The sequence below is a fragment of the Hemitrygon akajei genome, chromosome 18, assembly GCF_048418815.1.
Source record: "Hemitrygon akajei chromosome 18, sHemAka1.3, whole genome shotgun sequence".
In the NCBI taxonomy this organism is placed as follows: Eukaryota; Metazoa; Chordata; class Chondrichthyes; order Myliobatiformes; family Dasyatidae; genus Hemitrygon; species Hemitrygon akajei.
The window spans coordinates 11,893,338-11,905,858 of NC_133141.1; the positions used below are offsets into that span (position 1 = coordinate 11,893,338).

At 45.6% G+C, this 12,521-nt stretch overlaps 1 protein-coding gene across 7 annotated transcripts in view; it reads right to left on the bottom strand.

Moving 5' to 3' along the window:
- Nucleotides 1–12,521, bottom strand: part of LOC140741086 (KAT8 regulatory NSL complex subunit 1-like) — a 174,837-nt gene that overhangs the window by 69,527 nt on the left and 92,789 nt on the right. For all 7 annotated transcript variants that reach the window (XM_073070808.1, XM_073070809.1, XM_073070813.1 and 4 more), the window contains one exon: nucleotides 4,316–4,474. In XM_073070808.1, the coding sequence (XP_072926909.1) occupies nucleotides 4,316–4,474 (159 nt within the window). The remainder of the gene's footprint in view (nucleotides 1–4,315; nucleotides 4,475–12,521) is intronic.

The window sequence follows — 12,521 nt, forward strand, 5'->3', positions numbered from 1 at the left end:
TTTTCCAAAACACTTAAGTTGCATTTCATGAACAGGTTTGGGGCTATTTTCACACTAAACACTACTCTACCAGGAGTGCTGTTGAAAAGTCCAAAGCATCCATTTGCCTGTAGCCACCTGTTTCTTTAACTTTTTCCAATCACCTAAACCCATTTATGTTCACGGTCCTTTCCCTTTCCTCAAACAGACATCTCCCCTGCAAATATGCCCCTCATTCCAACTTTATCTAATTAGTGCACATACCTCTTCCAAAGCTAAAAGCTGAACAAATATTGGCCAAGATATCAGAAATTTTCTTCATAATTATAGCACAAAGTACTTTACATCTCTTCCCTATTAAGACAAGTAAATCAAAAGCCAGTAACACTTGTTTTGAAACAGAAGCTGAAAACCTGAAGTTGTACTATACATGGTGCAGATCACTGCATGCCATTACAGCCTTCACGTCATTGGCAGAAGCACTGGAAGATACGTTGATTTTTATCAGAGAAAGGACTTGGTGGCAGAGAGGATAGCCATTTGGTTTCTGCCTGCATTAACCTACAAGAAATACATTGGCCCCATTGTCTTAGGCCTTCCCAACCCAAGACAGTCAAGCTTTGTAAGCCTCAGACTGACAACCCACCCCAGATGAATAGGTTGCAATGAACTTTTATTCTGTCCAAGAGAATGATGCTTTGAGTTTTTTCAAAGTCTCTGCCATGCATGGACAAATAAAATCCTGTGCTTCAGTAAATGCTTACTTTTCAAAAAGAATTAAAATCAAACATACAATTAAAAAGAAGAAAATGAAATAAAAGTTACAGAAGCTAAGCAACTTCATTGTCCAAATTTTAGTGCTACTGCCTCAAGGTTCAATATCCAGATTCAATCCATAACTTAGGTGCTGGCTTTATGGATTTGCATTTTTTCCTACTATTGTGTGGGGTTTTTTATGCGCACTCTGGTACCTTCCACTACCAAACGTGCACTGGTAGGTTAACTGGCTCATGTAATTGTCCCCTTGTTTAAGAGAGTGGCAAGAGAATCGATGTGTGAGCATGTAAGAGAATAAATTACCGCACAAAAGGAGATGATGGGTAATAGGACTAATTAGATTACACTGTCAGGGTAGGCATAGATGAAATTAACTGACTCACCACCTATGGTATCACAAAAAATTTCAGTATATGGTCCAAAAGGATTGTTTCTGTATTGTGCTACTCCACAACCTCATTAGTCTCTTGGTCAGGTATCCTCCTTCAGATAAAAGAAAATCTGATCTTAAGCCAAGTCTGGCCAGCCTAGCACCTAGAAGCAGATTCCTCAACACATTGCTGAGAAACCACAGTAAAATGGGTTCCCTCTTTTGGAGTCCAAAGGCTGAATGGTATGAAAAGTCCAGAACATATAGACCTGTGAGTGGTTAAGTGTGAGCGGATTCAAATCCATTTATGTTTTGAGGGTAAAAATGAATCCTGTGCATCACTTGGGTTCCTTACCCTCTCAAATTCAACTGTGCATATTAGATATCCAAAACACTTAAGTTGCATTTCATGAACAGGTTTGGGGCTATTTTCACACTAAACACTACTCTACCAGGAGTGCTGTTGAAAAGTCCAAAGCATCCATTTGCCTGTAGCCACCTGTTTCTTTAACTTTTTCCAATCACCTAAACCCATCTATGTTCACGGTCCTTTCCCTTTCCTCAAACAGACATCTCCCCTGCAAATATGCCCCTCATTCCAACTTTATCTAATTAGTGCACATACCTCTTCCAATTGAGTTTAGGGGTATGATCAAAATTAAGTAACAAGATTCTTCAGGGCAGAAGGGGTCAAACCAAGAGATAACATGAGCCAAAGAGCCAGGTCGTGCATACATTATTTCGAATAAGGCTCTGTTTCAGTCTAGTCATCAGTCGCCTAGATGCTTAGAGAGGGCAAATGTTATAGCAAAAATTAGTGGGAAGGTAGAGGATTGGGAAGTTTTAAAAGAACCAACAGAAGGCAACTAAAAAGGCCATAAAGAGAGAAAAAGTGAAATACAAAGGTAATATGAAGGACCAAAGTATAAAAGAGGATTAAAAAAAAAGTAATTTTCAGATATGTAAGTAGCAAAAGAGAGATGAACGTGGTTATCAGACCACTGGGAAATGACACTGGAGAGATAGTAATGGTGGACAAAGAAATGGCAGAGAAACGTAATAAGTATTTTGCATCAGTTTTCACTATGGAAGACACTAGCAAATGCCAGATATGCAAGAGTTGTCAGGGGCAGAAGTGAGCATCGTCACTATTACTAAGGAAAAGGTAATTGAGAAGCTGAAAAGTCTGAAGATAGATGAGTCACCTGGACCAGATGGACAACAGCTCAGGGTTCTGAAAGATGTAGCTGAAGAGATAGTGGAGGCATGGTCTTTTAAGAATCACAGAAAAATTGTAAATGTCACTCCACTCTATAATAAGGCTGGGAGGCAGAAAGAGGAAACTATAGGCCAATTAGCCTGACTTCAGTGGTTGGAAAATGTTGGAGTCTATTATTTAGGATAAGGTTTCAGGGTAATGAGGCACAGGACAATATCGGCCAAAGTCAGTACGATTTTCTAAAGGGAAAATCTTAACCTGACAAATCTGTTCAATTTTTTGAGGAAATAACAAGCAGGGTAAACAAAAAAGAAGGATGTTGTTCATTTGGATTTTCAAAGGCCTTTGACAAGGTGCCACACATGAAGCTGCTTAATAAAATAAGAGCCTGTGGTATTACTGGAAAGGTACGAGAATGGATAGAAGATTGACTGACTAGCAGGAGGCAAAGTGTGGGGAAAAAAGGGAGTCTTTTCTGCTTGGCTACTGGTGACTAGTGATGTGCTGCAAGGGTTAATGTTGGGACCACTTCTTTTCATGATATATGTCAATGATTTGAATGAAGGAATTGATGGGTTTTTGGTGAAGTTTACAAACAACACAAAGATAGGTGGAGGGGCAAGTAGTGTTGAGGAAGCAGGAAGTCTACAGAAGGACTCAAGACAGATTGGAGTAATTGGAAAAAAAGTGCCAGATGGAATATAATGCAGGTAAGTGTATGGTCATGCAGTTTGGCAGAAAAAATAAAGATGTGGACTATTTTCTAAATTGGGAGACAATTCAAAAATCAGACGTGATTTGGGATTTGGGAGTCCTCATGCAGGATTCCCTAAAGGTCAACTTGCAGGTTGAGTTGGTGGTGATGAAGGCAAATGCAATGTGAGCATTCATTTCGAGAGGACTAGAATACAGAAGCTGAGGCTTTACAAGGCATTGGTCAGGTCGCACTTGGAGTATGATGAGCAGCTTTGGGCCCCTTCTCTAAGAACGTACTAGCACTGAAAAGAGTCCAGAGGAGGTTCATGAGAATGATCCCAGTAATTAAAGGTTAACATATAAGGGCTGTCTGATGGCTATGGGTCTGTTCTCAGTGGAGTTTAGAAGAATGGGGGGGGGGGGGGAGAAATCTCATTGAAACCTATCAAATATTGAAAGGTCCAGATAGAGTGGACGTGGAGAGGAAGTCTTCTATAGTGGGGAAGTCTAGGACCAGAGGGTACAGCTTCAAAGAATTGTGGGACATTCATTAGAACAGAGATGACAAAAGAAAATTCTTTAGCCAGAGGGTGGTGAATCTGTGGAATTCTTTGCCACAGATGGCTGTGCAGATCAAGTCATTGTGTATATTTAAATCAGAGGTTGATAAGATTCCTGATTGATCATGCCGGGGAGAAAGCAGGAGAATGAAGTTGAGAGGAATATTAAATCAGCCATGACAGAATGGTGGAACAGACTTGATAGCCCGAATGGCCTACTCATGCTCCTAGGTCTTATGGTCTTAGCTTGAAGGATGGTCAAGCTAAGAAAAGGTAGCTTTCAGGATGTTTTGGTTTTGGCTAAGAGGGACAATGATATTCAACTTAGGAATGTTGCGTCAGCCAATCAGGGTGGTGGAATCAGGAGAAAGTTCGAGAGAGCGGGGCAGAGAGAGATTTATTATAGTGTTCAACGGCTTAAAAATTAATTAAAAGGGCATTGGAGTATTTATTGAAAAGACATCCAATAAACTGGAAAATCTGCCAGTCCAACATCACTGAAGTCCTGAGCATGTCAGATTAAGAGTTTCACTGCAGCAAATACTAATTCACAGATACCAAGGGGATTTCTACTTCTTCCCAATGTTTTTATGCAGTTTTAATTCTGAAGGCTGCTAGCTCAATACTTCTTGGGAATTGTCCAGAAACAGAACACTCCTGAGAGGATTGTTGAGAGAACCAGACCAAGATCAAAATCACATGTTTGAATCCTACCTGTTTACCGGCATTTCTGGGCAATGAAGAATGTTCACAGACTGACATCTCCATATTGTCTCCAGCACCATGTACTTTCCGTTCAATTAGAGATGGACATTCTTCTCTATCTGGGGAGCAATCTTCCAAGGGTGGAACATCTCCAAGCACAACTGAACCCTGTGAGGAATAATTAAATTAATTGGTATTTGCTCAAGACAACATATAAATGAAGCACAATTACCAAATTTGAAAGCATTCTATTTAACCTTGACAGAACTTTGTGTGCACCTTAATCTCAGAAATCTGCACAAAATATCAAGTCAAGTCACTTTTTATTGTCATTTCGATCATAACTGCTGGTACAGTACACAGTAAAAACGAGACAACATTTTTCAGGACCATGGTGCTACATGAAACAGTACAAAAACTAGACTGAATTACGGAAAAACAACACAGTAAAAAACTACACTAGACTACAGACCTACCCAGGACTGCATAAAGTGCACAAAACAGTGCAGGCATTACAATAAATAATAAACACAATAGGCACAGCAGAGGGCAGTAAGTTGGTGTCAGTCCAGGCTCTGGGTATTGAGGAGTCTGATGGCTTGGGGGAAGAAACTGTTACATAGTCTGGTTGTGAGAGCCTGAGTGCTTCAGTGCTTTTTCCTAGATGGCAGGAGGGAGAAAAGTTTGTATGAGGGGTGCGTGGGGTCTTTCATAATGCTGTTTGCTTTGCGGATGCACCATGTAGTGTAAATGTCTGTAATGGCGGGAAGAGAGACCACGATGATCTTCTCAGCTGATCTCACTATCCGCTGCAGGGTCTTGCGATCCGAGATGATGCAATTTCCGAACCAGGCAGTGATGCAGCTGCTCAGGATGCTCTCAATACAACCCCTGTAGAATGTGATGAGGATAGGGGGTGGGAGATGGACTTTCCTCAGCCTTTGCAGAAAGTAGAGACTCTGCTGGGCTTTCTTTGCTGTGGAGTTGGTGTTGAGGGACCAGGTGAGATTCTCCGCCAGGTGAACACCAAGAAATTTGGTGCTCTTAACGATCTCTACCAAGGGGCCGTTGATATTCAGCGGGGAGTAGTCGCTCCGTGCCCCCCTGAAATCAACAACTATCTCTTTTGTTTTGCTCACATTCAGAGACAGGTTGTTGGCTCTGCACCAGTGAGTTAGCCGCTGCACCTGCTCTCTGTATGCTGACTCGTCGTTCTTGCTGATGAGACCCACCACGGTCGTGTCATCGGCGAACTTGATTATGTGATTCGAGCTGTGTGTTGCAGCACAGTCATTTAGTACAGATAATTAAAAGGAAATTTTGAACAAAGACTAATACATTTAGTTATGCATCAAGGCACAGTAGACCATTCAGACCTATGCTTGTTCTGCAAGGTTTTCACTGATTGATGAATTGGGCTCATGCACACACAATCAACTATTAAGTGGTCAGGCAGCAACTACAATTTGAAGAATACATTTTTAAGATTCGAAAACCCATTAGATATAACAGTGCTTTCCTACCTCACAACTCCAAAGCCTGGGTAAATTTTAGACCATTGCACTTCTGAGATTTCCCATAACACAAATTTGGAAACCCATTTGAATTCCTTCTCTGAACAAAGTGAATCATTGGAATTGTGTCCCAGTAGGTGGGGGAGGCCAGTTCAATACAATATATTAAAAGATGCAAATAGATAAATACTTTAAAGAATTGAATGTTATGGGAAACTGCCATAGGAGAAAAAGTTAAAACTAGCACAGATCAGCTGAATTATCATACCCAATGGTGTGACAAGCCTGAAGGGCCGAATGGCTTAATCCTCCCTATTTTCCTGCATTTGTATGTTCACCAGTTAAACGGACAGAGTTCAGTCAAATCACTATCATGCAGATTCCAGGGAATACAATACAAATGTAAATCTCCTGCAAATTAATCCTCGAAGATCAGTTATATTTGTATTGCATACCATCACCCCCACCACCACCACTAACCTTCAAATTCTTATCTTTACCCACTGCTCCACACATATGATGCCTAGGGCTTTAAATAAAAGAGGTGCAATTTCTAATCCCTTGGATTCCCGTCTTCCACATGTAATGCCCTGGTTAAGATTTTTACTGCTATGCTGTAAGTATGTAGCGATGTGCTACACACAGCGCTGAAATAACGACACGCAGTCGTTAAGTTGTTTCGAGACTAGTTCATTCAAACTTTGCGGCGCTGGCATTTAATCCCTAGCGCCCGCCCTCTCCGGGCCGATATGACGTCAGAGGTACATTACCAAAGTCTCCCCCCGCACGCTGGCTATTTGTGAGCCGGTTCGCCTGCGCAGAAAGTGGGTCGCCATATAACCCCTCCCAGAACCAGCGATACATCCCCCCAATGTCCACAGTCTGGATCAGCCTGCTTGGGAGGTCTGCCTCAGTGCCTGAACCTCGACCAGCTGCGCCAAGTCCACATGGGCTGGTTTGAGTCGGTCCACCGTGAAAACCTCCTCTTTCCCCCCAATGTCCAGAACGTACATGACCCGTTGTTGTTGATCACCTTGAACGGCCCCTCATACGGCCGCTGTAGCGGTGCCCGGAGTCCGCCCCTTCGTACAAACACAAACTTACAGTTCTGCAGGTCTTTGGGTACATGGGTCGGGGTCTGTCCCCGCTGTGAAGTCGGTACGGGGGCCAGGTTGCCGAGCCTTTCGCGTAGCCGGTCCAGGACTGCTGTGGGTTCTTCCTCTTGTCCCCTTGGGGCTGGTATGAACTCTCCCAGGGGCGCGCCGTACACCAACTCGGCCAACGAGGCATGCAGATCCTCTTTGGGCGCTGTACGAATTCCAAGCAGGACCCAGGGAAGCTTGTCCACCCAGTTAGGTCCTCTCAGGCGGGCCATGAGAGCCGACTTCAAGTGACGGTGGAAACGTTCCACCAGTCCGTTCGACTGTGGGTGGTAGGCAGTTCACCACAGGCTGGAGGTGAACTGGGCGCCTCTGTCTGAGGTAATGTGGGCCGGTACCCCGAAGCGTGCTACCCAGGTTGCGATCAGTGCTCGGGCGCAGGAATCGGCAGATGTGTCGGTGAGCAGGACCGCCTCTGGCCACCTTGTGAACCGATCTGCCATAGTTAGGAGGTACCGCACTCCTCGGGACACTGGTAGGGGGCCCACGATATCCACATGAATGTGGTCGAACCTCTGGTGGGTGGGTTCGAACTGCTGCGACGGGGCTTTAGTGTGCCGCTGCACCTTGGCTGTTTGGCACGCGTGCACATTCTGGCCCATTCACTGACCTGCTTGCGAAGTCCGTGCCACGTGAACTTGCTGGAGACCAGCCGGACGGTTGTCCTGATAGATGGGTGCGCCAAACCGTGTATGGAGTCAAAAACTCGCCGCCTCCAGGCTGCCGGGACGATGGGGCGAGGTTGGCCGGTAGCCACGTCGCACAGGAGGGTCCTCTCACCTGGGCCTATGAGAAAGTTCTGCAGCTGCAAACCCGAGAATGTGGTCCTGTAGCTGGGCATCTCGTCGTCTGCCTGCTGCGCCTCCGCCAGTGCTACATAGTCCACCCCCAGGGACAGGGCCTGGACAGCTGGTCTGGAAAGTGCGTCCGCCACGACGTTGTCCTTTCCCGAGACATGCTGGATGTCCGTCGTGTACTCGGAGATGTAGGACAGATGTCGCTGCTGGTGAGCCGACCAGGGATCGGAGACCTTCGTGAACGCGAAGGTCAACGGTTTGTGGTCCGTGAACGCGGTGAACCTTCTAAGAAGTTCCTGAAATGCCGGATTACCATATACAGTGCCAACAGCTCCCGGTCGAAAGTACTGTACTTGAGTTCGGGTGGTCGTAGGTGCTTGCTGAAGAACGCCAAGGGTTGCCAGCCACCCTCGATGAGCTGCTCCAGCACCCCACCGACTGTTGTGTCGGATGAGTCCACTGTGAGTGCAGTCGGAACATCCGTTGTGGGGTGCACCAGCATCGCGGCATCTGCCAAGGCTTCCTTGACTTTAACGAAAGCGGCCGCGGCCTCCTCGACCCAAGTAATGTCCTTGCCTTTACCCGACATCAGGGTGTACAAAGGGCGCATGATACGGGCTGCTGAGGGGAGGAAACCGTGGTAGAAGTTCACCATACCAACGAACTCCTGTAGGCCTTTGACCGCGTTGGGCCGGGCAAAGTGGCGGATCGTGTCTACCTTGGTGGGCAGAGGTGTTGCCCCGTCTTTGGTAATCCTGTGGCCCAGGAAGTCGATGGTATCGAGACCGAACTGGCATTTGGCCGTGTCTCATGGGTCCGTCAGCAGTTGATTTAAATTCTGAGCTGGTTTTGGCTATTACATCGCTGGCTGATAACTGCAGAAGTGTACCTGCAGAGAGCCAAAGTTATCATAGACTGGGAGTGCTCTCCAGAGTCGAGCCCACACCCGATGGGGAAGAGGAATATGAGGCTTGGGCTGAGGAGACATCTGTTACTGGATGAATGGCAGTGCTCAGATAGTACGATTAAGAACAGAGACTGGTGGAGAGCTTAAAGGGTCCGACGGCTGATGTAATAAGGTTTCTAAAGGCAGAAAACCCATTAGTCATGATAGCTAATTACTTGCAAGTTCTGGAAGATGCTTTTGGCACTGCTAGAAGTGCAGCCAATCTGATGATGAAGTTTAGGCACACATTCCAGGAGGAAGAGAATAAGCTGACTGCCTACCTTTTCAGGCTGGAGAAACTGCTGCATTGTTTGTGTCACAAAGGGGGCATTCAACCGTCTGAGAGAAATTATTTGAGAATGGAGCAAGTTGTGAAGGGCATGCTGTCACATGACAGGATTGCTCTAAACATTCAAATGTCGTGCAAGATGCACCTTCCTCCATCTTTCACCAAGTTATTTAGGAAAGTTAGAGAGGAGAAAAACACGATTGAAAAGCATGACATTTCCAAAAGCCGAGTAGTGTCTTCAGTGGTAGCCTCTGTTGCTAAGGTGACCCCTGATGCCATGGAGATAGAGCTTTTTGAGGAATGAGGTGAAAGGCCTTCAAGCTGATCCAATTATGTCTGCTAATATTTCAGCTAAATGCAATACACTGGATGGGAAACCCAACCCACCTGTAGGACATACAACACAGCAGATTGTTGCTGAAAATGGTCTCTTGTCTAGACCAGTGACAGGTATTTTCTGTTACAACTGTGAAGATGGACATTTCAAATGAAACTGAGAGAGACAGGAAAATCTTCTAAAAGTAAGTCAGCAGTTAATCAAATAGAGAAGAGGCAAAAATGCAGAGAACCCAGTAAAGGAACAGGCTTGCATTTCAGAGAGGGTGCGTTCCGATCAGTGTATCAAGGGAAATACTAAAGTGCAGGTTTAGTGGGACCAAGCTCTGATGTATCCATACGAATTGGAGGTGCTTATGCTAAAGCGGCATTTGACGTATTTACCATTGATACCACTCAGTGCCCTTCAGGTTCATAGGTTTAGTACTGATGAGTACCCGTACGATGGTTTGAAACTAGAGTTTTCAGAAGCAGATGTTGGAGTAACTGAGACTATTGACACACCAGTGTTGGTCTGCCCGGTTCCGGTCGAAAAGGGCAGAGCTTCCATTCTTGTGAAAACAAACACTTCCATTGTGAGAAAGCTCGTGGGACCATGCAAGTAGAGAAATGGAGAGAAATTTTTGAAACCCCTGTCTAGTCACCCTGTGTTCAGAGCTGCTTTTGAGAAGGTACAAGTTCCTCCTAAGCAAGAGGATGAGCAGAAACAAGGAAATATGTGGTACACACAGTCTAAACCTACCATGTTATATCCTGGAGGAGTAGCTAGAGTGACAGGAACTCCCAAATTTGCTGAAAAGCCCAACGCCTCAGCCACACAGGTGGATGCTCCTGATGATCACGAAGAAGAGTCACGCTTACCTGCAGGAGTGCCACTGATTAGAACACCTCAGGAAGAGAGGTTACACCCAGGGGTGGGGTGCCAACTTACCCTCTTTTTTCCTGTGATGGTAGTGTCTAGTTTTCCAGAGGAAACTGAGTCTCCTGAATCAAGGACAATACCATTGAGGTCATGCGACTTAGGTGACTCACTGATGCTCAGGGAATGGAAAAGATTAACTGAGATGTCAGAACGCAAAGATACTTTTTCTACTGACGAGTCTGATGTTGGTTGCTTCAAAAGTACTTGCCACACTAATATCAGAGTGACCGAGGACACTCCTTTCCAAGAGAGGCCTTGCCAGTTAGCGCCAGCGAAGGTCGAAAATGTTCAGCAGCACCTGCTTAAACTGAAGCAAGTTATGTTCAGTCATGGAGTAGGGGGACCTGAACCATCAGAAGGTATGAGTGATAGACAGGAGGCACCCTCTAGTAGACAGGAAGGGTCATGAGGAGTGATTGAAGCTGGAGACAGGAAACCCCTAGCTAAGCTGGCAGAGAATGCACCTGGGAAACAAGTGTTGTGTCCATTCCCATTGGGTGATATGCTACTTCAAATTTACAAATGAAATGGGGGTCCTGGACCACAAAATTCATTAATAGTGGTTTAATAAGTTCCAAAGACATGAGGATATGAGTAGATAGATAGATAGATAGATAGATAGATACTTTATTCATCCCCATGGGGAAATTCAACTTTTTTCCAATGTCCCATACACTTGTTGTAGCAAAACTAATTACATACAATACCTTAACTCAGTAAAAAATATGATATGCATCTAAATCACTATCTCAAAAAGCATTAATAATAGCTTTTAAAAAGTTCTTAAGTCCTGGCGGTTGAGTTGTAAAGCCTAATGGCATTGGGGAGTATTGACCTCTTCATCCTGTCTGAGAAGCATTGCATCGATAGTAACCTGTCGCTGAAACTGCTTCTCTGTCTCTGGATGGTGCTATGTAGAGGATGTTCAGAGTTATCCATAATTGACCGTAGCCTACTCAGCGCCCTTCGCTCAGCTACTGATGTTAAACTCTCCAGTACTTTGCCCACGACAGAGCCCGCCTTCCTTACCAGCTTATTAAGACGTGAGGCGTCCCTCTTCTTAATGCTTCCTCCCCAACACGCCACCACAAAGAAGAGGGCGCTCTCCACAACTGACCTATAGAACATCTTCAGCATCTCACTACAGACATTGAATGACGCCAACCTTCTAAGGAAGTACAGTCGACTCTGTGCCTTCCTGCACAAGGCATCTGTGTTGGCAGTCCAGTCTAGCTTCTCGTCTAACTGTACTCCCAGATACTTGTAGGTCTTAACCTGCTCCACACATTCTCCATTAATGATCACTGGCTCCATATGAGGCCTAGATCTCCTAAAGTCCACCACCATCTCCTTGGTCTTGGTGATATTGAGACGCAGGTAGTTTGAGTTGCACCATATCACAAAGTCCTGTATCAGTTTCCTATACTCCTCCTCCTGTCCATTCCTGACACACCCCACTATGGCCGTGTCATCAGCGAACTTCTGCACATGACAGGACTCCGAGTTATATTGGAAGTCTGATGTGTACAGGGTGAACAGGACCGGAGAGAGTACGGTTCCCTGCGGCGCTCCTGTGCTGCTGACCACCGTGTCAGACCTACAGTCTCCCAACCGCACATACTGAGGTCTATCTGTCAAGTAGTCCACTATCCAATCCACCATGTGAGAGTCTACTCTCATCTCCGTTAGTTTGTGCCTTAAGATCTTGGGCTGGATGGTGTTAAAGGCACTAGAGAAGTCAAGGAATGTAATCCTCACAGCACAACTGACCCCATCTAGGTGAGAGAGTGATTTGTGCAGCAAATACGTGATAGCATCCTCCACTCCCACCTTCTCCTTATACGCAAACTGAAGAGGATCCTGGGCGTGCCTGGTTTGTGGCCTCAGATTCTGTATTATCAGCCGCTCCATAGTCTTCATCACGTGCGACGTCAAGGCAACAGGTCTGAAGTCATTCAACTCCTTTGGTTGTGGTTTCTTCGGTACCGGGACAATACAGGATGTTTTCCACTGTCTGGGTACTCTTCTCTGCTCCAGGCTCATGTTGAAGATGCGCTGTAGTGGTTCTCCCAGCTCAGTCGCACAGGCCCTCAGTAATCGTGGGGAAACTCCATCCGGTCCAGCCGCCTTGCTGGTACAGATCTTCCTCAGTTGACCTTCCACCTGTGCAGCCGTAATCCTGGGCGTGGGCAAGGTCTCCTGTGAGTGTCTATTTTCCTGTGAGGGAAGTAAGCCTGGTGTGGATTTCTGC